Raw genomic sequence first — 27165 nt, forward strand, 5'->3', positions numbered from 1 at the left:
TATTAGAATTCCTATACCTAATTCAGAAATTCCATGGGAAAAACAATCTCATTTCTAAACTAACTTTTTGTAACAGAAACAGGCATCTTAGAAGTTGATCAAAATCTAACCGTGCATTCATTGTAAAAAGCGGGAAAACAACCACCTGCTTTCAAGCACTTCACCTTCTAAGAAAAAGCCACAAACAAATGAAAACAACAAAATCATGAGACATGATCAGTGTAAGGGACTGTTCATGCATTATGACTATTGTCAAGCAACAGTGGGGGTTTTGTGAGCACTAATATAAAGAGGAGTTTCAGGAAGGAACAAGAAGGATTAAATGTTAGTCTTGCGGAAGTTTATGAAAAGCTCCTACCAAGCAAGTGATGGAGGCTGACTCTGTTGGTCAGATGGACCTATCTTACATGATGTTTCGTCTCATAGTACTGGTATCTCATATCAAATGAGAAATTATAATCTAAAGATTACTAAAATTAAAAGGTACTCACACTCAGCATAATAAAAATGTAAACGGTGAAAGAATGCACTGAGAATAATTAACACACTTGTAGTAATGATTATAAAATGACTGTGACACCACTCTATATGTATACCAGTGAGTAACCACACTGCACATACAGTAAAAATTAAAAAAAAAAAGAGAAAAAAACCCCAAAAAACTTTATATAAATACAAAATTAATTATCTAGTGGCTCTTTTCAAGAGCCACTAGATAGAGTTAAGACTACAACTCCATGATAAAGGGGAACAGCATAGATATGCTGGCTGCTCTGTGAAGTGCTGTAACTTGCTTAAACGAAGAAGGTAGCATAGAACAAAGAAAGTGTGTTTTCTCCAACTACGGGACAATTAGAAGAGTGAAGGCAACTACCAATGCTGTCATGGGGGAAATGAGTGCACTGATGCATGGATGGGAAGGGAGGCAGAAGACTCATGCACACTTAGTAAATCATCAGTACACCAGGAATTTCTTACATTAAATAAATTTACACTCACGTTGTGTCTTCAAAAAGGAAAAAAACCTAACATTTAAAAGCAACCCCCAACTGGTTGCAATTGAATTGTATTTTTAATAGAGCTAATGAGCTAAGTCTACCATTAGCTGAATAATCTTACCCTATTTCATAATTTGTCTGCTTTTTAAAAGCAAAAATCTTTTTTTATCTTTATTTTTAAATCCTCCACAGAAAATAGAATTTTATATACCATGGGATTATTCCAGAGACAAAAGTGGCAGATTTACACAGAATACTTAGCATTTAATGTTAAGAAAAATAAAAGAATTGAGAATCAATGCTACACGCTTGAAGTAAGTGCAACTCCATTGCATTAAAAATGTATTTCAGCTGCACTAATCTTTCAATCTGATCTTTTACGACATTCTTGCCATTCTACTAAGAGTAGAATTAACAAATTCGTATAAATTTTACCAGAAAACAATGGCCCATGTACCTAACAGGCAGAGCATACTGCCATGCCATGCTGTCATAAAGAGTGTCTGTGAATAACTTCATTCACAGTGAAAGGTTACTTTATAGCACAGGAAAAATGTAACAACTATAAGGCATAAAAGCAAGTGCAGCCTATTCTAACAAAGGTTCTGCAGAACAAGTTGTGATGACACATTGTCCAGATGGCAGCTGGATTATCCACTTTAGGGAAGCTCAATGTATGTTAGACTTCAGAGAAGCCTTAAGAGAATAAAAGGTGGTGCTTCTGTGAGAAGACACTCAAAGGTTACAATTTCAAACAATGGGAACAGTTCATTCTCTGGCAGAGTTTAAAGAAATCAAGTAGAAGCTGAAAGTAGTCCTAACCTCAAGGAGTGAAAGGTCAAAAGGAAAAAAATAAGAACACTGGCAGTGTCAAAGTAAAACTTGTATATTCCACTGAATCTGAGAAATGCCTATTTTACACTAATATTTAGCTATTACCTTACGTTATTCTATTTAGCCTTATATAAAACTACAACTGACTGTAAATGTGTATGTTTTAAATCAAACATCAGAATGTGAAAAAAGCCAAGATCCTCAATGTACTCTTTAGTTATATGTATTTGTTACATATATTTACTCTTAGTATTTTAGACAGGAGTTCAACACTGGAAAAGTAAAAATTAAGTCACTTTTCAAGTCAGGAACTAAAGAGTTAAAGAGTGGCCTACTTCAACACTTCACTCTACAAAATAAAAGCCAAAAGAGAATGTGACAGATTTAAATAAAACACACAGCTGATAAATCACATGAAACAAATTAGCTGATTTTTAATGCCAGCTCTACTTAAGTCTGAATGCGAACAGTGTTCCGAATACGATGAACAAAGCTACTGTTCAGAAGCCAATAGCCCACTGCTGGTGTGCAGATTGAAGTCTCTATTCTAACCTCCTGAGCTCAATGTCTTAAACTATGCCTTTGAAAGAAATATTTATGTAAATGATAATCTTTTGGCAAAGAGCCACAAAAACCATACGTGCCTGCACTTCTCAGATAAAAAAAAAATAAAAGGTTAGCATTTAAAGCAATTTAGAAGTTACTTTTTCTAAAATACAAGCACGCAGATCTAAAAATAAAGCACTGTGAACACACTTTTTTCATTCTGGGGCTAGATTCCTGAGGCAAAAGAATTATTTTTTAAATCAGAAACATCAGAAAGTGTCAGTGTTACAGACTGTTTCCAGGAGAAACTACTTGAATTTAAAAGGAATGAAGCTAAAACAAAACATTTCATTGATTGAAGTGAACCTTAAAAATTAATTCCACTACTCTTCACATCACTTTCCCATGAGAAGCTGAAATTAAAAACTGCTTTCATTCTGGAGTAAGTTACATTGCAACAATAATGAATTATTCCTGGCTTTTCCCTCAAATATAGACTATTTAGTACAAGTACACTACAAGTACACAGAGGCACATCATCTTATCTTTCATTCTGTAAATTAGATTCATATTTGTTCTAATTATGTTCACCTTATACTTCCATGACTGACTTAGAAAATAACCAACCATGGTCTGACAGTGTGTCCAGCACTGAATGTTGCCAGCATAACTCAGAGGAAGGTGCTAGGCTATTGCACCTATTGACCATCTCCTTCACTACCCTGCTAGGTGGTGGCAAAATGGCAATGGCCAAAATCAACCACCTTCATCTGCACTGGAGGCTGCACTGGAGGTGCCCACTTTGCCTGTGCCGCTGGTTATGTCAGGCTCTGGAATATGCCAACAGGATTTACCCACCTCTTCCCTCCACCAGAGTTTTGGGGCAGGTGCTCAAGGCTGGCTCTGACACAGTGCAGCTGAGTAACCAGGCTGTGGTGACAAGAGCTGTGAGGAGCCTCACTGCAGGGCTCTCCTGCCTGAGCTAAGAACAGCTTTTAAGCTCAGACCTTTGCCCTTGTGCCTCCTCCAAGCTACATCTATGCACCTTTTGTCTTGACCTTGACCATTGGCTTAACATCCTGCTTTGACCTGTGCCTTGTGGCTACCCACCACAGGCTGTGTGCTGTCCCTGGTTACTGTCACTGAACCTGCTCCGCTCTTCCCGTTTGGCTACTGAGGGACTGCTCCCCTTGCCCACAGGGCCATGCCTGCCTTGCAGCCCCTCCTCAGCTTCTCATGGAGCAGAACCCTGCTGTTCCCACACTGGTGGAAGGTTGATTTCTTTACAAGCCCTCCTACCATGAAGGATCATTTTCACTGCTCTTTACAAACCTCTCTCCTCGAAGGTAAAAACAAAGAATTGATCTTTGCACACCTAGGTCTTTTTTCCTCATGTGTTTTACAGGAACAAGCAACTGCATGGACAAGAGTAATTTAACTTTCTCACTCCATAAAAAGCAAATGACTTAATTAATTGCTATTTAATAATAGAGCAACAGAAGGCATGAGCACGAAGGCATGTCATGTTTTATCCATCATGGGCTTTTTAATTTTTTCCTCTCAAGATAGTTCAAGTCAAAAATGTTGCTTAAAATAATGAAATAATTTGTCTTTAAAATGAGAAAAAAAATTCTACACGTTTGATACTGAGAAACACAAAACTAGAATATCTTGGCTTCAATGGAATGAAATATGAAATTTTGATGCTTAACAGTCTGTTAATTAGATGTCTGATCTCTAATACCTAATAATCAAATCCTATGCTTTGCATCGAAGTTATTTATCCTACTCTTCTCGTGTCTGGTCAATATAGTGACAGTGTTAAACATTCTCACACAAATTGCTCCAGGAACTTTGCAGTACTAGCAAAGTATCAGCAACTGTGCTACAACTGTTCTCTTAAACTGAAAACTGCAACAGGTCACTTGGACATTGGAAAAGAACATTCACTTATATGCTCATTTGTACAAAGACAAGAATAAAAAGTCATCACACACTCAATAATATAACATAAGGGAACAAATGCTTTATCTTTATAAAGACCAAAAAAAGAGAAAGCTATAGTTTGACATATCTATGTAGACAAAAATTCAAGTCCCCTCAGCGCATATTAAGCAGAAGAGATTCACTGAACAGATGCAATAGCTATTTAAAAACTTCTATTACCATAGGTATTCTGGAAAGCTTGCTTTGCAGAACTGACTCTATTCAATTCAAGTACCAGCAGATAAACCACCTCTCCTCAGTGGTCCTGCTTCTGATTATTTCAGAAAGGGAAAAAAACATACTGATGCTTAAAAGATTGATATTTATTAAACTAATCTCCCACACCCAGTATCACACACTGTCACTGAGCCATATTAAAAAGTTCTGTTCTTTAAACAACTCTCTGGCACACTTTATGATTAAAATAAAGTGTTAAAGCAGTTACAAATGCCCAGATTCATTCACAGCTTTGCAGTGCTATTTGAATTACAAAAGGCAAAAGAATTTTAAAAAAGGTGGGCATCAACCACCTACTACTCAACTGGTACACTGCCTTTTAACACTGAGACCACACTATTAGCACAGTAAGAAACATAATAACTTTTACATGCCCTGCATTTTAAGTAAGAGGCAATAAAAGGAAACAGAAAAACAAAAAGGAGGTTAAATATTTTAGAAGTAATGCCTCACTGTGAGGTCTACAATACCAAATTGTCTACTTAAAGGAAGTGATTTATTTAAACCTGGCCTGGGCAAAGATGATTGCAGAGAACATTATCACCAGAGTGACGAATGTGGCACCTTCCACGGCTTTTTCATTTTTAATTTCTGTAATCACTAAACAGCTACACTTCTTAAATTAATACATCAATAGGCATTAAGCAACTCACAAATCCCTCAGAAGTTCATTTCACCCTTTTTCTTAAAAGGTATTTAAACAGTGTCAAAACTGGAATTAACATAATAACCTTCCAGAAAAGTTACATTTCAAGGATCTTACTCAATTTTAACATTTAAAATTTCTACAGAATTGCTGAAAGCATGTAACATACTTTTCTAAAAGAATAATTCAATAGATATTTGTCTAAAGCATTGTAATGAAAAAGTAAACAGATAATGCTTATCTTCCATTTTTATTTTACCTCTTTTCTTCTTACTTATGTATATTAACAAAAAACCTCAAATGATTTAAACAAAAGCTTTTAGCTCAACACATAATTGCAACAAAATTACAATAATTGTACCAATTAAAATAATCCTGAATGAACAGTTTGTCATCTTAATGTTCCAATGGTTTATAGAAGGATCTACTTAATTAGCTGAAATTGCTTTCCAATGTTAGTATCAAATGTCATTTGTTAAAAGTTGAACGATTTTGAAAATAATTTAACAAAGCAATTTTACAAAACACCAAGAACCAACATTTTCTTTTCAGCTGAATAAAGCAAGCAGATGTATCATCAAATTGCTATAAAAATAAATGAGCCTTTATATGGAGAAAAATAAATTTTACTACTAGTGCTACAGAATACTATTTTTTTATGAAATCAAATTCTTTAATAAAATAATTTCATATCATTTATATTTTGGTGATATTTTTAGTATGCTATAAATATACTTTATTAAATTGAAGTAGTAAACAATCAAGGCGAAATAGTCCATTGTACATGAAACAGAAAAATGTTTTAACCTAAGTGATTTCTTAATTTGATTACCATGGCTGCATTACACTCATCCTGCATCCTGATCTGAATCTATCAGGAAAATGTGGCACCAGTGAAACCATGTTATAGAACTCCAAATCTATAGTAATGAATGGCTGTTTCACTTATAACTAAATTAGTTTCTATCACTTTAATTTCAAGAAAAAAGGAAAAAAATAAAAGAAAAACCATCCTGTTATTGATTTCAAAAAGGGGAACTTCAGTAAAGATTGGGAAAAAACCCAAGCAAAATCATATATCAGTGCTGAAAATTGACTAGAACTGAAGGAATTAGAAACAACAATTCCTTCTACAACTGATGAATTAGACAAAGCATGTATATTCCACAATTCATCCCTTGGAATGCTATGAGTTGCAAAAGCATTAAAATGAAAACAATACATGAGCTGTGGCCTACTTAGATCCTTTGGATCCCTTCACCCCTAAACCCACCCCCCACCCCAATAAAATGAAGAAAAAAGAAGAAGAAAAAGAAGAAGAAAGAAAAAAAAGAACAAAAAAGAAAAAGAAAGAGAACAAGAACAAGAAAGAAGGAAAAGAAAAAGGGAAAAGGAAAAAGGGAAAAGGAAAAAGGAAAAGGAAAATGGAAAAGGAAAATGGAAAAGGAAAATGGAAAAGGAAAATGGAAAAGGAAAATGGAAAAGGAAAATGGAAAAGGAAAATGGAAAAAGGAAAATGGAAAAAGGAAAATGGAAAAAGGAAAATGGAAAAAGGAAAATGGAAAAGTAAAAAGAAAAATATGCTGAATTAAAGAAAGCTGTTATGCTATTCTTCTAAATTTGGTGTGTTCTGCCTTGGCACGTTGTATTGCCATCCAATTTGCCATCCATCATAGGTAGGCATGCACACATATGTGCACAAAGACTTTATCACAGAGGTTAAATTAAGCCCAAGTGATGGATGAATTACATGTTGCTAGGTTTTAAATAATGGTTACCTACAACTCTGAGGAAAGTATAACCATTTTCTTGTCCTGAGAAATTTCTTTTTTCAAAATCAAAGAGTTCCTGATTTCCATAGTTTCTCTCAGCTTCCCAAAAAGCATATTTTCAAGGAGATTAAGGAAGGGTGGAGATCGTAATCTGAACAGATGGCTCATGAGTTTCTTCTATCCTGAGCCAAGCTCTTCTGTTCTAATATTTTTAATAAATACATAAAAATAGTCACAGAAATTTAGGGACCATCAGCTATTTGCAAATATTATCATAAAAAATCAGAAAGCTCTGCATTAATATTCTGGTTTGCTCAAAGCCCCTGTCTTAACACCCCAGTTTGGTCACAGTTCAGGCCAAGAATGACAGGCAGGACTGTCCCTTATGACATCAAGCCCAAAAAAGGAGATTAACATCCAAGGAGCCAGTAGGAAGCACCTGAATAAGAAGGCTGTGTGAACACCTGAATTCTGTAGCCTTAAATAAATTGTATATTCAGTCATGGGGAACAAGCACCCTCCCCTCCCCAGCATCTTTAAGCACTGATCTCATGGTCTCTCTTAGGACTATCTCCTCAGATACACCAGCCTTACACTTCTCACAGTTTCTGCAGGCAATGGCTAGAATTATATTCAGAAAGATACAGAACCTAGATCCTAACCCCATAAGAGAGAGGACAGTATTTACCACACATCTTCCTAATGCCTGGGTGAATGTTCTACCTATGTCTGGTATCCAAGCATAACCATGAGGAAATTCTCATGGATTGTCATCAACTACTGACTTTTTTGTTTCCAAAGGGCCCCCTGTAACAGGCAGATCATTAAATTGCTCTGGTAGCCTGCAGTGTATTCCCAGCCATTTTCTTTCCAAAGGTCAACTGGAACCTTTCTATAGTGGCCTTCCTTACCTGCCTGGACAACACATCTTGCTCACCAGCACCAGAAGGTTCCTGCAACTTGTCACACATCCTGTCCCAGCACTTGGTATAACTAATTTAAACACATTTATCTTAAAGTAGCCTTTGCTGCTGTGCTTTGTGCTGAACCTCATTTAATCCTCCTGCTGCAAACATGCTCAAACCACATTTTTTTTATCCTTTAATTGGCTTTGTAAGGGCTTCAGTTACTGACTGAATAGGTTCTAGGTGCAAAGTAGGCCTTGCTTTAACAATTCTGTGCATTCACAACAGAATTGTTTCACAGCAGAACCACTGATTTCACAGGACCTCCAGTGGTAAAAATTCAGATTGTTCATAGTTTTTCAAGTGCCTAGAAATTTACAATAATTTTCTGAAATGCAGTACAAGACATTATTGAACATGCAGGTATATGCATGCCTGAAGTTTCACTTTCAATTGTATAAATCTTACAGTCCCCCTACTAACAGCTCTAAGTGGCAGATTGGTAAATCTAGAGGAGAACTGGTTAGCTCATAGATATAGAAACTCTCTCTAATACCTCTGGAAGGACAAAAGCCTCCAGAAGAACAGGCAAGAGAGTTACACAATTACTTTAGTGATTTGTAGGAACATTTTCCAATTGACAAAGTACTGCAGGCTTTGATTTCGGCCATGATATATACAAAGAGAAAATCAGAGAAATCAGCAACAATTTATGAATTCCTTTCCTTATTGCAGATTTACTGCCCACCACTGTGTTAGCAGGATTACAGATGAGATTATTTTCCCCAGTAGGGTATGATACCTATATCCACAGTGACTTTGATCTGCAACTTACTCACAGCTACTTCCACAACCCTCTGAGATACAGTTATCCAGGTTATATGACCACATGGCATTTCCTCCCTCTGTCAGACCTCTCACAGCTATGTCAAATAGCACAATTATTATCTTTGGAAAACTCACCTGCAAGTTTCTCACAAGACACATACTCTTTAACTTTTGCTTCCTTCTTTTGTTTTCCTGGGGCAATCAAGCCTGTTATTGTCTTAGATTTTAATACATTTAGATGTTTATAGATTAAGATCTTGCTAAAAATGTCTTAAATTTCAAAATAGTTCCTTGTCTTCTTCCTATGTTCATTGCATCTGTTGAGAATTTATTTTCTTGAAATGTATTTTTTTTTCTACAAAAGCCACAGTGACTTTTCCCAAGATATCATTTATTTAGATCTGAGACTGTCATTTATTCTGGTGTCATGGATGCTTTACTTGCCTTCACAAGAGAGCACATTCCCATAGCTGGCTAATTTACAAGTCTGAGAAGTCTCAGTTGCAAACATTCAACAGAAACTTGCTTTAATCTGACAACTTAATTCTCTAAGAAATTTATTTGCAGAAAGCCCACATATTTTATTTCACTTCAGAGCTTTAAAAATTTGCCTTTTGCAACTTCTGTAAACCACTTTGATATTATGCAAAATTGACTCTTTACAGTAACATAGAAGAGAATGCACACAACATAAATGTAGGGAAATATTAACTCTATGTCATAGCTATAAATAAAATGGTAAATATAATTAAATTAGACCAGTATGGAGAGATGGGTAATGACAACAATGAGCTTAACCACTGAAGAACCTAAACACAAAAGTTGAAGGAACGACAAAATCAGAATTAAGAGCTTAACCTGGTAAGGAGAGAGACTACATGAAAATCCTGATGATGAGAAAAGGCAACACATTACCTGAAGGAGTAAATATTACTACTAATAAATATACCAGGTAGAAAGCAAGACCAGCTAGACAAGTAGAGAGAGGCTGAAATGAGAGGATAGAAGACAAGAGAGAGATGATACAGCAGGTCACTTTACGGAAGTAAAAACAGTAAAGATTTTTTTTTTTTTTTTGAGCATATAAACTGAAAGCCAACAAAGCATTCTCTTTTCAAAATTTGCCACAGTGACAAACCATGGGCTTGTTCCCCCCTAAAAAAGATTGAGAGCATAGAGTCTCTACCTGGTACTATAAGGAATTTTAAGTGACTGCAGCTCATAAAGGTTCTTCACAGAGGTGTGCCTGTATCACAAATTGAAGCCTAATTTTCTTTAAAGGGTTAGGGGGAGGGGGGTAGTTCTCTTTGAGGTTGCATTTTTTTGTGGTTTTTTTTTTTTTTTTTTTTTTTTTTGTTGTTGGTTTGTTGTTGTTGTCGTTGTTGGTTTTAGTTGTTGTTTTTGAGGGGGAAGTCTGTGTTCTTTTGGTTTTGGCGAGGTTTTTGTCAGGGTGGTTTTTCTGCTTGTTTGTTGGGTTTTTTGTTATAGACCCTGGAAGAAAGTTCCCAATAAGATATTCAGTAGGTTTTTGATCTCTGCATAGTATGAAACAGGAAAGATACACTTCTCCTGACAGACCTGGTTTCATACTCATCAATTTAGTCTCTGATATTCTTCACAGCATCTACAGAAAAAGACAAATTTATTTTCCCCTACAAGCCTTCATAATAAGAATATATTAGTTAGCTTTATTTTTAATGACAAATTGAAGCACAGAGATACAGGTATACTCATTTAGTTACCAAATTGAGGTATCCATTTTTTCAAGAATACTCCACCAACTGAAAGCAGAGCTCCCAGTAGTTCCAGATATAGCTCTGAACACTGAGTACTTAGCAATATCAGCCTACAGAACCATAAGCTGTACACCACCTCCCCACAGAGGCATGAATACTATCCATGTGAAAGGTACTATAGAGGTGACTAGTCCAGCATCACACAAACTCTGACTAATAGCTGTGGAACAGCATTTCACTGTCTCACTTTAGTTAATGCATTCAACTCCAACAGATAGAACTTCAATGTGGCAGAAAAAGGCCCTCTCCTTTACTACAGCTTGCAAATTTAAATTCTGGACATTACAAGATGGGAATCTCACTGAGGCAAAGTAGCACATAATCATGGAAATCATATATCAATGTGCCTGCATAGAGGGGAATTAACTAAAGACTGTATTTATTCTTTTGCTTCTTAGTGCTTGACTGCCCGACTCTTCGTTTTCCTGTGTTGTGAAGATATCGCTTTCTCCGGGAAACGCTGAAAGCCACGGCGCTGGCGCCAGCGCTCCCCGCGGCTGTGCCGGGCCGGGAGCGCCGCCTGCCGGCACCGCGCCGCGTTGCACGGCCCCGGCGGCGCCAGCGCTCCCGGGCGGCAGCCGGGGACAGCCCGGCCCGGGACACAGCGGGGACAGCCCGGCCCGGGACACAGCGGGGACAGCCCGGCCCGGGACACAGCGGGGACAGCCCGGCCCGGGACACAGCGGGGACAGCCCGGCCGGGACACAGCGGGGACAGCCCGGCCGGGACACAGCGGGGACAGCCCGGCCCGGGACACAGCGGGGACAGCCCGGCCCGGGACACAGCCCGGCCGGGACACAGCGGGGACAGCCCGGCCCGGGACACAGCGGGGACAGCCCGGCCCGGACACAGCCGGAGACAGCCCGGCCCGGGACACAGCGGGGACAGCCCGGCCCGGGACACAGCGGGGACAGCCCGGCCCGGGACACAGCGGGGACAGCCCGGCCGGGACACAGCGGGGACAGCCCGGCCGGGACACAGCGGGGACAGCCCGGCCCGGGACACAGCGGGGACAGCCCGGCCGGGACACAGCGGGGACAGCCCGGCCCGGGACACAGCGGGGACAGCCCGGCCGGGACACAGCCCGGCCGGGACACAGCGGGGACAGCCCGGCCGGGACACAGCGGGGACAGCCCGGCCCGGGACACAGCGGGGACAGCCCGGCCCGGGACACAGCCCGGCCGGGACACAGCGGGGACAGCCCGGCCCGGACACAGCCCGGCCGGGACACAGCGGGGACAGCCCGGCCCGGGACACAGCCCGGCCGGGACACAGCGGGGACAGCCCGGCCGGGACACAGCGGGGACAGCCCGGCCCGGGACACAGCCCGGCCGGGACACAGCGGGGACAGCCCGGCCGGGACACAGCGGGGACAGCCCGGCCCGGACACAGCCCGGCCGGGACACAGCCGGGGACAGCCCGGCCCGGACACAGCCCGGCCGGGACACCGCGGGGACAGCCCGGCCCGGACGGGACACAGCGGGGACAGCCCAGCCGGGACACAGCGGTCCAGAGGGGAGGGCACAGGTGTAGAGCCACACGGGGTTCACTGCCCCGGTGCACCCCCAGGAACGCACTGAACACACCGCATCCCCTGCTCCTCCGCTGAAGGGAGCTGTGACTGCTCAGACCAGTGTCACCCTCTGCTCTACCGTCTGCAGCGGAGGGGAAGGTAATGGAGAGTTCTCACTGCAAGGGAATCCTGGTGATTCACAAGCTTTTTAACACATGATATTTTAAAATTTGGAAAAGCAACTGTAATATCAAAGGATTCTCTTTACACAGGGAACGCGATCAAGTGTGAAACTCTTACACTTACCACAGAATCTACAAGATTCCTTTCAGCAAAGAGATGTCCAAGCAGCAACCCTAAAACTGCAATGTCACAATAAAAAGTAGTTTGACAAAAACTACTCAATACTAGGAGAACTAAATATTCTTGATTCTGATATATCAAATACCAAAATACTAAAAAAAGCCCCTTGAAGAATAGAAGCAGAGAACAAGTAACAAACTCAGTACAGGAACAAGCTACATAATTATCAAGTTCTATTATCTATTTATGATACTCCAAATGGGAACTGCTCTATAAAGTAATAAAATCTAGAAAACTGAAACTGAAGTTTTCAAAGAGGAACTAACTCTGAAATTATAGTGAAACAGTTATTTGAGCCAAGTTACTTTAAACAGTTACAGATAAAAAAAATAGTAATGACACAGAAAGGATTACTTTTGATAAAACAGAATTTTTAGCGATCTAGATAATCCCAGAGAAGAGTTCACAGATCTTTTCACATTCAGCATATGGTAAAGATGATCACCCAGACGATGAGACCTCAACTTTGTCAGTACTTCAGGAGAGTTACATATTTAGTTCCTTACACAGGTTCAACAGGAGGGGCTGAAGGACATAAATTCTCTTCCTGAGCACTCAGCAACATTATTGTTAGAAAACTCTTTTCTTTAATTGTTAAGAAGCTAAAGAAACTAAGTCTTTTAGCTTTATCATTTTCATATTAAATAATCCTGTTGCTGTTTTTTTGCTGAAGAAAAAATTCTGAATATTGGTCTTGTTTTCCTTTTCCTCATTTTTCTGGTATTGCAGGTAGAATACAAACAGCTTCCCTTAAAAGATTATTATCACCTTCCCTTTTCCAATACATTGTACAGGGTTCTTCACTGTTTCGTCCCATTATATACTCTGGTTTTAAACACTAAAAAATTAACGTACACGCTTTTAATTGTCAGTTATGAACTAGCAGTCTACTCAAGTGGCTGTATCACTTCCAAACAACCTGCACAGCAAGAGGTACAACACAGCAGCAGCCATGAATCTCCTCCACACCTTAACTAATAAACCATGACACGCTCCAGCTGGCACTAAGCATCAACAGCTCAAGTGTATGTGCTAACAACAAACAATCCAGAACCCAAGTTAGTTATTCATATTCACTTGTAAATGTCCTTTTATTTATGCTGGTTTACTCAGATTTAATATCCATAAATACTGGAATTACTAGCATCCATTTATGAAAATAAATCAGGTCTCTAATACCTCCTCTGGTTTATCAAAAGACAAATACTGTTATGTCTTCAAGACAGCTTTGGATGTCAATCATCCCAAAGTGATTTATTACTCTGGATGCCAATAATCAGAAAACTGTAATGAGTTTGTTGGGGAGATATTGAAAACATAAAAATGTGAAACATCTACACAGAAATTAAAATAAAGAGAAGTCTGAATGAAAAGCATGACAGGAAAGGGAATTCCTGATGATTATGTCACATAAACATTTGTGACACTAACTGTGTAAACACACAATGGAAAGATGGGTTCCCTGTGCTTTACCTTTGATTTCACATGTATATTATACTCACAGAGGAAATGCAAAACTCAAAAACTGGGTCCACACTCTAGAGGAGAGTGTTTTCTAATCACGCACTTAATTTACCAGTGAAGTCTAGTGTTGCAGAGGATAGTATTTCTAAAACCTTCTTACAGCTTAAAGCCAGTCAACTACTTCAGTCTACTACTTGCTCTCTTGATCTGTCTTCAATCCTCGGCCTCATTATGCCCAGTCTAACCTTATCCCTCTGCCTTCTGAGATTCCTGTATTCAGATCCTAACTGCACTTCAACTTTTCTTTCCTAATACAACTCATTCAAATCTTTCTCAAACAATCCTAATTCCATTCTCAACATTTCAACTGTTCTCAGCCCACCCCAGACCTTTACACAGTTCATCTCCTACTCCTTGACTTTCACTGCAGAGCACACTCCCAATATTTTCTCTCCAAACTCATTACCCTGGACCCTGCAAAATCCCTAGATTTTCTGGTAACTTGTTCAATCAGTCACCATCTTCTCTCTTTACCTCAGCTGTTCTTTTCATCTGATCTCAATCATATTTTCTCCAAATCAAACCTTTCTTTCTTCTCCCTGACTGACTCTCAGATTCTGCTTTTCTTCTATAGGCTCCACTGTCACATTTCTCTCTTCCATTCCTCCCACTGTCACAACCCACAAATCCTTTCTTACAAGCAGAAGATTCTGGAGAGACACGTTCACTGGCAACACAGGGCAATTTGTCCTCAGTAGCAATAACTAGATAGCTCTGTTGGAAAGCCAACTTGTAGCAGAAATGGAGAAAGTCATGCTTCTTTTTCACATTCCTAACTGCAGCACATGGCATTGCTATAGCATACCTGCTAAGCACAAAACCTTCAGAGATTTTTATCAGTAAGGCCAGTTTCTGCTGAGCTTATTTCAGATTAACAAAGAAGTGGAAAACATACCCAACTTGTAGCCTGGCCAAGGTAAAGATGAAAAGGATATCAAAAGACAAAAGTACAGTTAGTTGCCTGTGAAAGAATACCTGTACAGTTCTCTTTGGTTTAAATACAAAGCACTCATTCATACATGGTGCATCAAATAGCAATGAAACTCACTTAGAAGTTTTCAAAAGTCAGCAGAAGAGAGTAAGATTGTGGAAATTTTAGACTACAACCTGATAAATGTTTGAAAGCCATGTTTTTCTAGTGATCATTAATAATGATCTCTATTTTAATCATTGAAATTGCACACCATCACCAGAATAATGACTACCTCTCATAGATGGTTTTTAAAGTCAGGTGATCTGGAACACCCTCAGTCTCTTCAAGATGCAGGATGAGCCATGATGTTCTATATGGCCACTGCTCTGTGAGATTGATCCAACTTGCCAGTCTGTCCCAATTGAATGTGATTTGATTGGCTCTCAATAAACGACCTAAAGAGCAAGGAAGAAGAAAACATAAAGCATTTTTTTTCTCCCTTTTGAAAGATACCTTTTTTCCCCTCAAAGTAACAACTATGTTACTTTGTTATTATCGGATCTGTGAACTTCCTTAGCTCAGTAAATTCAAAATCACCACAAGTTTGAACCTAAAAATATAATTTTACAGTCTAATAAAAATCCTTGCAAATACTGGTCAAAATATGAGACTCTCCAAAACTGCCAACTTCAGCCCCAGTTTAAAAACTAATTACTATCATGCTGCTACTGATTAATCTTAACTCACTTCAACCAAATTCAATAAAGAATTTCACACAGAATTAATTTCTCCATCTAAACACAGAATTTCATGCTAATACTTTGACAGATTTTCTGTGCACTGGCATATGAAATGTGGTCAAAACAAGCATACAACTGCCAACTTCAATAGCCAATATAGTAAAATTCAAACCTATGAAAAAGACTGTTTTAAGTTAGTAAGGCAAGGTATGAATTACAAATAAGGTTATTTTAAAAATCAGAAAAAGTTAATGCTACAATTTAGGCATTTGAAGTTTCAGCAAATTTTGTGTAAGTCCTTTATCAATATCTGCAATTACATGTAACCTACAGCCTGAAGACTGCTCATAAAGCTATTTATTAAATCATGTCTAACCACAAATTATACTACACTAAAAGTCTTCTTGCAAGGTCTTTTTTTAGTCTGATTTTACATCTAACATTTTGTGATTTTGTTATATTTTCATAACTGCACTATAATTTGCCAAAACAAGACAGGTTACATGCTACAAAAGTTTAAAGTTTTAGACTTCAGAGATACCAATGTCTTGACTGTGTTTTACTGAAGAAAAACAGATGAGAAAATGCTTTCATCAGTCTCACACAATCGTTTAGGGAAAAACAACTGCAAATACTCATAGCAAAAATGAAAGGATACATACTTGGTTTTCCCCTCACAATTTACCTTTTCACATGTCATTACTACAAACTTCGTTTACACCACAGTATTACAAAATTGAAAACTGTAATTTTCTTATCCCATTTCAAAATAAAAAAATACATAATTTCCTAAAAATGCAGACTAGAATCAGTTGCCTCCCAACTAAAGTCAATGAAACAACAAGTATTACATCTTTCAAATCCTATGTAGAATTGTCAATAATTTTTTCTCACATTCTGTAAGAGTTTGCTTCAGAAGGACTTTAAAAAGCAACATACGGACTGACTTGTTGCATTTAGTTTACACATTTCAAAGTCTACCTATAAGCAACCAAAACACAATCCTGTTTACTGCACACCAGCATGTCACACTTACCTGTCACTGAAACAATATTTAGCAACCTCCTCATGGTCTGCGGGCTGATATCACTGAACCAATCCTCTGTAACCAACAGCTTGGTCAAATCAAATGACATTTGGCGGGTAATGGTCCTCTGCATCTGGCGCCTTCGGTAAGTATCCTGATAAGGAAACAAAAACCCAAGGAATACTGATAGTATCAAAAGCTTTTGTGTACTTCAAACACTTCAGTTTTACTTGATAATCAAATTAGAATCTTTGTGACTAAATCTGTGAAGCTGACAGGTAATAGCAAACATACCATCTATTTACTAACTACATGTAAAAATTAAAGTGACCATCAGGTTCCTCTGCTACAAAACTCCCAGTCTCTACCAAAGGCAGCTCAAAAATCTCAGTACTCTGTGTTGCTTTTCACAACTTTCTAGATACCTTTTATTCAACCAGTTTTTGATTTTATGAGAATATGAAATAACAGAAAGCAGGAAAAGAATGTGGTAGACACTGCAGTACAAGTCTAGTATTTAATATTTCTTTGATTAACTCAATTACTGTCTCTTGTTGCAACATCCTGCAACAAACTGATGCCAGACTTGCACAAAAAAAAAAAAAAAAAATTAAATATACACCCAGACCACAGCGCCTACCAGCATTCTCAGAGAGTTGTACTTAATTTTTTGTGGAAAGGAATACTTTGAAAAGCAAACTTCTTCCTCTTCGACACAGAATCAATCTACTGATCTAAGAATGGATTTTTCTTATATGAATAATTTATAAAAATTTCATAAGAATGGTTTGATAAGTCTTCCAAGTTGATATTGTTGAAAATGTCAAAGAAAAAAAAAAAACAGAAAAGAAAATAAGGTTTTACCATTATCTCTATTTAGACTAAAAATCCTTCTCACCCGTCTGTTGAGAGCAGTTTTGCTACCAATCTTGGTCATGTCTCCAAGACTGTTCTGAGAAACTCTCCTGTCAACCTCTTCATGCAATCCTATGGAAAGGAAAACAAAGGTAGGAATTTTCTCCAGTCGTATACTTTGACTGACCCATAAAAATAATACTAATGATCTGTCAATTATTTAAAGAATTTCTTCCAAAACACAGATTTTGGATCACTGGTTTTGTAATGCTCATATCACTCTCCTGCAGAACCTTACCAGCATTATCTGCATAAGGAATATCCCCATTGGCTGTTGAAGCTACCATCAGCTTTTTCGCATTACTGAGCCCTCGGCTATTCAGAAAAACAGGCAAATGGACAATATTTCGCATGTAATCATGGCCATTTATGTTTGAATCTCGTAGAACACTGTTCAGATTCTGGTTAATTGCCTTTATAATAATGTGTGGGTCACTTGCAAAAATTGCAATGAACGGGCCTTTTGAAAACAAGACTCGCACCTGTAAAAAAGTAGACAGTAAACCTTGTTAGTAACAACAACTGAAGCTGCAGATCATTCAAACATTTGGCTCAACATTTTATATTCATTCTGTTCAAGCAATAAGCCTGAGAGGCCAAGAGAAGTATGGAGATGTCAGCTTCTTCTATATGAGATATCTAACATTAGATATCACAGCTAGAAATAAGCACACTCAACAATTTAACAGCAGAATTTACAGTGGAAGTCATCACCAAGGATGTATCATGCAGTAATGTTCCAGTTCCCCACAAATATTTAGCATTTCAGTATTTTTCATCTAAAGTACTTCAACGGTAAAGATATGAAAAACTCTCCAAATATTTTGTTTCAACAGAATAATTATTTTCCATAATTTATATTTGATTGTTTCAAACCTTTTCAAAAGTACTAACATTAAATTTAATTTTCAAATTTTAAAACTCATCACTCTTAGCATTATAGTTATGCCAATGTACACAAATATTAATTACCACAACATAGCATTCTTTCTACAGAAAACACACAATAACTGTATGTATCTGAGCTCATTAGTGAAAGAGATCATGCATATAATCCAGAAGTTGTCTTTATAAAATGATCCAACTCACAGTATCAAGCATCTGTAAAACCTTGTCCTGCTCACAAGCATCCAGTCCATCAATAATTACAACAAGCCTTGTCTGATTCTGAGTGAAGCTGTCAATGGTTTTTGCCATTTTGGCCATCAGTTCCACTTCACATTTCAAAACCTATAAAAAAGAAAAAAAAATCACAAGGGATTATTGACACAGCTTTAAACAAGACATGACAGGGGACAACATACTGTGGTATGACAAACCAAGGTTAGAGGGATGCAGGGCTAGAGAAGGCCCTCATCTGGGATGTGCTGGCCACACTGGAGCACACTTGGAAGTCTTATAGAGATGAGGCAGAGGCTCCTGAGGTAAAAGAAGCCAACAGGGAAATACCACTGAAATACTTCAAAGAAAATAAAGGGTGTTCCTCTAAGAAGGTGACACAGCTGACAGCCCACCTCAGGTGCCTCTACCTCAGTGCACACAGACTGGGCAACTAACAGGAGGAGCCAGAAGCCACCATGCTGCTAGAAAGCTGTGACCTATCTGCCATTCCAGAAACCTGGTGGATGAATCCTGTGACTGGAGTGCAACTATTGATGGCTGTAGGCTGTTCAAATGGGACAGGAGAGGAAGGAGGGGAGGAGAGGCTGCCCTCTACATCAAGAGATGGAGTAATCACAAAGAGATGCCTCTGAAAAGCAGCCAATGCATAAAAATTTTTGAGGACCAGACCAATAAATGACACCTTGCCATTTGTGTCTGTAACAGGCCTCATCAAGGGGGGCCCAGTGACAAAGGCTTTGTGTCCCAGCTACAGGAGGCATCATGTTCATGGGCTTGCATCCTCCTGGGGAACTTAGATGACTCTAACATCTGGAAATGTAGCCCCATGAACTGTCAGCAATCCAGGAGATTGCTGGAATTCAGCTAGGTAATAGACAAGCCCTACCAGAAGGGGAGCAACACTGGACCTGATGGGCACTAATGTAAGTGAGCTAATTGGGATGTTAAGCTTGGAGGCAGCATGGGCTGCAGTGATCATACAGTGGTGGAGTTTGCAGTCCTGAGGGATATGGGTCAGGTAAGGAGTAAAGTCAGCACACTGCATTTTAGGAAAGTGAAGTTTTAGCTCTTCAAAGAGAACAGATCCCCTGGAAACTGCCTACAGGGACAACACAGCTGGCAGATCTTTTAAGGATGCTTTCCATGGAACACAAAAGCCTGTAATCCCCAGCTACAAGAAAGTTGGCAAGGAACACTAAAAGCTGGCTGCAGTGAGTAGAGACCTGCTGGTCAAACCAAAGACTGGGAAGTAAATGCACAGACAGTGAAAGCAAGCACAGATATGATAAGAAGAGTACAGAGACACAGTCTGGTTGTGAGGGGATGTGGTGAGAAGGCCAAGGCACAGCTGGAACTGAACTTGTCAAGAGATGCAAAAAGTAACAAAGGGTCAATGGCTCAGTGTCCCAATGGACATCAGTGCTGTCCCTCAGAGGTCCACACTGGGACCAGTGTTATTTAATATCTGCATTAATGACATGAATGAAGGGATCAAATGCATCCTCAGCAAGTTTGCAGGTAACACCAAGATAAGTGGTGCAGTTGAGACATCTGAGGGACAGGATGCCATGCAGAGGGACCTAGACAAGCTCAAGAAGGGGGTTCATGAGGTTCAACAAGGCCAAGTGCAAGGCCCTGCACCTGTGTACTGAATCCCTGCTATCAATCCAGGCTGGGGGATGAACAGATGCAGAGGAGCTCTGCCAAGAAGGACTTGGGGGATGCTGTGGGTGAGAGACTGGACATGACCCAGCCATGTACCCTTGCAGTCCAGAAAACAAAACATGTCCTGGGCTGCATCAAAGGCAGTGTGGGCAGCAGGTGAGGGAGGGGATTCTGTTTCTCTGCTCCACTCTAGTGAGACTCCACCTGCAGTCCTGCATCCAGCTCTCCACTCCTCAGCACAGGAATGACACCAATGTATTGGAGGAAGTCCAGAGTAGGCCACAAAGATTTTTAGAGCTTATTTCAGATTTAGTTTATTTAGAGGGATGGAGCTGTGAAGAAAGGCTGAGAGAATTTAGATTATTCAGCCTGAAGAAGATAAGATTCTGGGGAGATGTTTATTGTGGCTTTCCAATACCTAAAAGAGGCCTGTAAGTAACATGAGGACAAACTTAGTAGCAGGGCCTTTTGTGAGAGAACAAGGGAGAATGGTTTTAAAAACTGAAGGATGGTCAATTTAGGTTAGATAGAAGAAAGAAGTTTGTTTAAAATGAGATGATAAAACACTGGTACAGATCGCCCAGAGAAGCTGTGGATGCCCATCCTTGGAAACATTCAAGGTCAGGCTGCACTGGCTAACCTTTAAAAGGTCCCTTTCAACTCAAACTATTCTATGACTGTATGAAAAATATTTGTACAAGATTTTAATATAATACATTGGCTGTAATCTACAAAGTTAACAATCATGATGCTACATTTTACTTTCAAATAGGAGCATATAGCATTATCTGATGACAGTCTAAGAGTATATTTATCAGTTTATAGATACAGGCCAGCAAAACAATAGCATTTTCTACAACTTTTAATTAAATATATGGAGTGTTTTGGAATGTTCTTTCAGTGCTATAATTCCTTTCTTGGCAAAGAGGTCTTGTAGATAGACAAAGTTAGGCTTGTTTTTACACCTTTAGAAGATTCTCAAAGTTATTCTTTCTCATCTTATGATCTAAAGTAAGCTTTTTTGAAATAATGATAATTGAGAATTGTTTTCCAAGTACCTTCTTTTCAGAAAAAAAAATCCAAAAACTGAAACCCCAAATTTAACATTCATCAAGCAGATGCATCTCATATACTAAGTACAATTACCACTGACACAGAAGTGCTCCATTCTGTAAAAACTCACCAAGTCTCATTCTCCTATTGTGAGACTTGGCATGATTAAATTAATGGTGCCCCAATTTAATAATGTTCCATGTCTGGGGGTTTGTTTCATTCCTTTTAAGGTCCAATTCATATAAACTCTCACCTTCATGAACCCCTCACTTTTCAACTTGTGAAGCTTGGAGGCAGCACTGTGAAGACGTTTCCTCTGAGAATTCAAAACTGAGTCCATCACTTGCCACCATGTGCGGCAATTCAAGAAAAAGGCCAAACCAACAACACAGGTCACTGTTATGAGAATAACATTCACTGTCATGTTGGCTGACTCCACGTTAAAAATCGCCAACAGGGCAATCGCAGAAACAACGCAAGACAAGATGAACAGGAAAATCACAAAGGATGGGAGGCAGCAAGTTTTCTTCCATTTCTTTTTACCTAGGAAACAAGTATTGCTGTTAGAATTAATGTATAATGTAATGACAGGTGAGTGCAAAATCTATTAACTTGCATACTTCTCATAAAACATTAACTGGCACAAAAGCTTACTGCAGTGTTACCACCTAGTCACAAACCAGTGGAGAAAAAAATCTATTATTTGTCAAAATTCTTGGAAATTATGAAGCAGAGACATTCCTTTAATCTTTAGTTTATTTCCACCATTTCAAGAAATCCACACTAGATAGAAATGACAATTTTGTATCAGTGCTATCACCCCTTTTTGTAAAGTGTATTTATGTAACTAAATTGTAGAACAACAGTACAGTTACTACTCAGTTTTAAACTGGAACCTGGTACTTAAATAATCTAATAGTAATGGTACCATTGAAGAACTCAACCAAAATTTCAAGTTGCAACCTCAGGCCATCCTTTCTTGCATGCTAAAACACACATGAACAGGAAAACTGCAGCAAATATGGTTTGGACAGTTCACAAGGGCTCACAGGAGAGTACTGAGCTCCTGACTTCAAGTGGACTGATAAGAAAGAATCAAATACTGCAGTTGGAGCTTAGCACAGTTAAATCAGTGACCAAAGAAAACAGCATTTTCCAAAGCAGCGGTCTCTGCCTTTAGGACCTGTACAGATCCAGTGATACATCTAGAAGATTGCTACCTTCTGGACACATTTGTTGATAACAAAGAACAGAACAGCAACTGATCTAAAGTAAAATTATAACAGCTAAACATCATTATTTGAACTGCAGGGGGAAAATCAATTTTTTAATATGATAAGTAAAAAGAATACCCAAGGTTTATACGTGGCCCATATTATTCTCTAGACCAAGGTATGAGCTGCTAAGGTTTATCACATTGCTGATATAAGTGACTCACTAGACTGTGCTGCAGGACAAATCAACAGAAATGCATAATGACAGAAGAAAGGAAGGGGAAAAGCTCGGCTATAATTAGATTCAGTTCTAGACATAAGTAGAAATGTCAGCATCCTCTTACTATAAAGAGACAGAACTGGATTAGAGAGACACTTAAATACCATGAACAATGACATGAGAATTGAAAGAGGTGTGTCTGCAAGTTTACAGACGTAACAAAAACTAAGACACAGAAGGCTAAAAATAAACCTCTATGGAATTTTTGTGAACATCTAGAGATAATAAACCTATGACCCTGGACCTGTAAACAACTCGAGAAAAGCAGAGAATGTGCAAAATCATCAAATAGATAAAATAAAATTTAAAAATCAATTAGATAATTAGACACAGCACAGGAAGGCAACAGAGCAAATAATACAAGTGAATGCAAAATTACAAATGAAAGGGAAAAGATGATTACTGCAAATAATGACAATAAACCAGCACTACACTGTCATTCCCAAGAAAATTTCAGGAGAGATTACAGCATCATGAAAGCTGTTCCACTGAGATTAAAGAAAGGAACTGCAGAACCTAACATGGAAAAGAAGAGTGAAAAAATCCACACATCTCTTTCATAAAGAACACTTAGTGAATTTGAAAAAGAACAATGAGGAGTAAGTTGTGCTCAGAACACATCTGAACATAGCAAGCATAATGTGTTTTTTCCAGTCTCTGCAGGACAGAAGAGTCTAAATATGTCTAAACACCTTTGTAAGAGGTGACAGATTCCTCAATTTGTGGACAAAAATAAATGAGAAATAATTAACACATACTAAACTTAAAGTACAAATACATCCTCAATTAATTGAAAGTTAAGCTCTAGTACTCCTTCACAATTTCATACTCTGCGTTTTTCTTTTTCTAGAAACCTACAGATGAAATAGAATTAAAAAGCTCATAGGATCAAGTAAGTACATTTTATCCCATTTTACTAGCACTAATCACAGCAATTTATAGGATTGGATCAACATGGTCTACACATTTATTATTTCCATGAATAACATTTATTATTTCCACTCATAAAAGCTCTAAATTAAAATCTAATAAACTAAACAAACCTCTCATAGCAATACACAAAAACATACATTTTCCTTTATCTGACTCAGACACATTTACTTACTTGCCATGGAAATATGCTGCATCTATAAGGACGTAATATACATGTACATGTCCACTGACATTTCTGAAAACTATACTTCAAGGATATATTCATTTATTATATTAATAAAATCAAGATTATCAAATAAAATGGGGCATTTTTTCTCTTCCCAACAAAGAGTTTCCCTTTCTCTATGAACTTCTGCATGGTTACAAAAATTTCTAAAAAGAGCCTATAATACAAAAAACAGAAGCCCTAGTAACAGTGCACTGAAGTGGAATAATTAAAATTGCCATTCAGGTTAAAAAAAAGCAAACAAACAACAACCTTGTGTATCTTCTGTCTTGAAAACTCGAAATAGCCTTGTTGCTAGGAAACCAAATTCCCTTTCACATGCATCAGAGAGGGTAGCAATCATCTCAGCCAGTGAAGTCTCTCCACCTACACTGGACAGTCTATTGTAATCTGTAAACAAAAATCTGAAAGAGAAAAAGCATGTATTTTGTATACTTCAGAAAACTTTAAATATTTTCTGGCAACTAAAACAAAAGTCATGCTGTATCTCTGTAGTTAAAAGTTTTTTAAAGTGGTACAAAATGTGAAACACTTTAATTTTTTAAAAAATCTACATGGAATTTAACTACTTCCCCATTTATCAACCTCTTCTTTGCCCCACTTCCTATTCTAAAACTTGATTTCTTTAAAAGACAGAAAGTGTCACATAACTAATAGTAACTCAGATGACAGTAAAAACATGAAAATATCCTTATGATGCCAAACCATAATGTTTATAGAGGATTAGAAAAAAATACAGAAACAAAAGATCACATAAAAGCACCATGACGCTAAAATAGAAGTCTTTAAGCAATAGAAGTAAATTAAATTTTCAAACACACAGCATAAACTTTCTTGTTTTCAGGTAAACTAGAAGCTTGGACCAGTCTGATGCTCTACTTACAAGGAGGAAAAAAAACCCCAAACCTTAACAGAAGTAATCAATAGAACAAGCATTAAACATAGATAATATACAACATACATAAATTCTTATTTTATCTGGTATGAATTTTCATTTGTACAATAGCCAAAACCTCCAATTCTAAAAACCACTTTCACCAACTTTGGTAGATACTTTTTCTTGAAAACACTCCTATCTTCTTCACACTGAGAAGTTTATGATCTTCTAGAGCTACTGTTTTTCTAACAGGAATCTCAATAACTTTTCATATGATGCTAAATGTGCACATTAATACGCACAGCTTGAGAAGTATCAGAGTGAGCCCAACTTATTTATTGAAGAGTAAATAAATTAAATAACTAACCTGACAGGTAAAGCTTTAGTGGTTTGCTCTGGTAGTTCTGGTGGGTTCACAAACATGAGTTTGAGAAGCAACTCTAAATATCCAACATGTCTTGCCAACCTCGTACTTAACACCCAGGCCCAGTTCCATCTCTCCCCTTCTCTCCGGCCACCAAAGTAAATTACAGCTAAAATATTAAAAAGATATTATGGTTTTAATCTAGTCAACATTTACAGGTGAAAGAATCATGAAGTTTGAACAAATAAAGTATGTAGTTCTGTAAAAAAGGTTATGAACTTTCAGCAGTTAGACTAAAAATGAGAAGGTAAGAGTAACACAATGAAATTAATAAACAAAATCCTTCTTTGTTCTCAAGAATGCCCTCTCACAAATTACACACAAAACAAAAGGTCCAAAGGGGTCTTATTGCATACAAAACCATTTAGTATTTTTTCTGAATAGCAAAGCATATCTACAAAGCAATATTTAATCCCCAAAACAGATAAAAACCTTAATAAAAACCATATAAGACTTACTAAAGAAAATGTAGAGAACAGCTAATAAGCTGAGTGACACTGCTATTCCAAGCTTTGCATCCACAGTGAAAGCAAGCAATAAACCCAAACCTCCACACAGCAAAAGCGTGAGGAATACAACAAGCCAGGAGAACTGAAACAGAGGTTCAATCTGCTGTCCTGCAAAAGTTTTCATTTCATCTAAAACAAAAACACAAAGACAAGTTAACATATGAAGCCACTAAAGAACAGATCATATTTGAAAAGAACTTTTTCAGCAGACTGTATAACTTATCCCAATTATTGATCGAAAAACAGACAATTATGCTTGAATTCTTCTTCAAACATCAACCTTAAGTTTCATCTGTGCAATGAATGAAAATATTTTGCATAATGTCTAAATACACAATACTCAGATTCCTTGTTACAGATTTTTTACTTTTGAAAGCATATTAAAAGTCATGCCCTTTCCAATCCTCCTGTAAAAGTGTAAAATGTATTTTATGACACTAAGAAAAAAAATCCACCATGTCTGTTAACTCCCAAAATCTCAATGACTGTAACATGGACTATGTTCCTCAAAGAGTCACACATAAGAGTACAACGTGAAGGTTGTAGTATTATTTCTGTTTGTTGATTTATATTTACTAAAACAGGAATTCCTGAAGAAACTTATCTTGGCTCTATGGAATAAGAAACAATAGATACACTATTCACAATAAAAAACAGGAATGAGGAACAGGAAGAAAACACTGAGAAAGTGTTTTAGAAATGTAAGAGCTCATCAGCAACAAATATCAAGGTCAAAATACATGTGCTTTTTGTTTATGACATGGAACAGCAGCTGAAAAAAATGACTGCAAAGATCCCATTTTAGCTAATAGAGAAATCACAGAAAGTAAGAAACACCAAGATTGGTAGAACTATTTTGAATTATATTGAAACATGGCAGAAAAACACCCTTCATAAGAAAATGCTAAAACTAAATAAGATGCATATATCCACCAGGAAAAATATTGATTAATTTCATATGCTGCATTTGACTTCCTTGGTCATTTCAGAAAGTTCAAAAAATCTCAAAATAAGAAACAGGAAAGGGGAAGAAAACTAGATGCAAAGAACATACACTACAGAGAATAAAATATTAATATCCTGATTATTTTTAAGCATTAAAAAGAAAAAGACACATAGGATGTACAATAAATAAATGCTGCAGCAGAAGAGGTCTGAACCTGATCTGATACACAAAACAAGCTCAGCAAGGCATATTTTGGCAGCCAGACTTTCTGCAGTACTTAAAGGGTAGATTCACTGGTGCAGGAAACTCACAGGAAAATAGACAGAAGCACTGAAAGGCTGTCTTGACATTGTATAAATAAACAAAGCAATCT

General features: G+C 37.9%; 1 protein-coding gene across 4 annotated transcripts in view; it reads right to left on the minus strand.

Annotated features, from left to right (window-relative positions):
- KIDINS220 (kinase D interacting substrate 220) overlaps positions 1 to 27165 on the minus strand; it is a 73055-nt gene that overhangs the window by 22436 nt on the left and 23454 nt on the right. For all 4 annotated transcript variants that reach the window (XM_021525445.2, XM_021525444.3, XM_021525442.3 and 1 more), the window contains exons 14-22: positions 25796 to 25975; positions 25281 to 25446; positions 24289 to 24440; positions 21637 to 21926; positions 18633 to 18773; positions 17782 to 18025; positions 17527 to 17615; positions 16638 to 16782; positions 15154 to 15316 (exon numbers count right to left, since the gene is read on the minus strand). In XM_021525445.2, coding sequence (XP_021381120.1) covers positions 15154 to 15316; positions 16638 to 16782; positions 17527 to 17615; positions 17782 to 18025; positions 18633 to 18773; positions 21637 to 21926; positions 24289 to 24440; positions 25281 to 25446; positions 25796 to 25975 — 1570 coding nt within the window. The remainder of the gene's footprint in view (positions 1 to 15153; positions 15317 to 16637; positions 16783 to 17526; positions 17616 to 17781; positions 18026 to 18632; positions 18774 to 21636; positions 21927 to 24288; positions 24441 to 25280; positions 25447 to 25795; positions 25976 to 27165) is intronic.

Source organism: Lonchura striata, chromosome 3 (assembly GCF_046129695.1).
Source record: "Lonchura striata isolate bLonStr1 chromosome 3, bLonStr1.mat, whole genome shotgun sequence".
NCBI classification, from domain to species: Eukaryota; Metazoa; Chordata; class Aves; order Passeriformes; family Estrildidae; genus Lonchura; species Lonchura striata.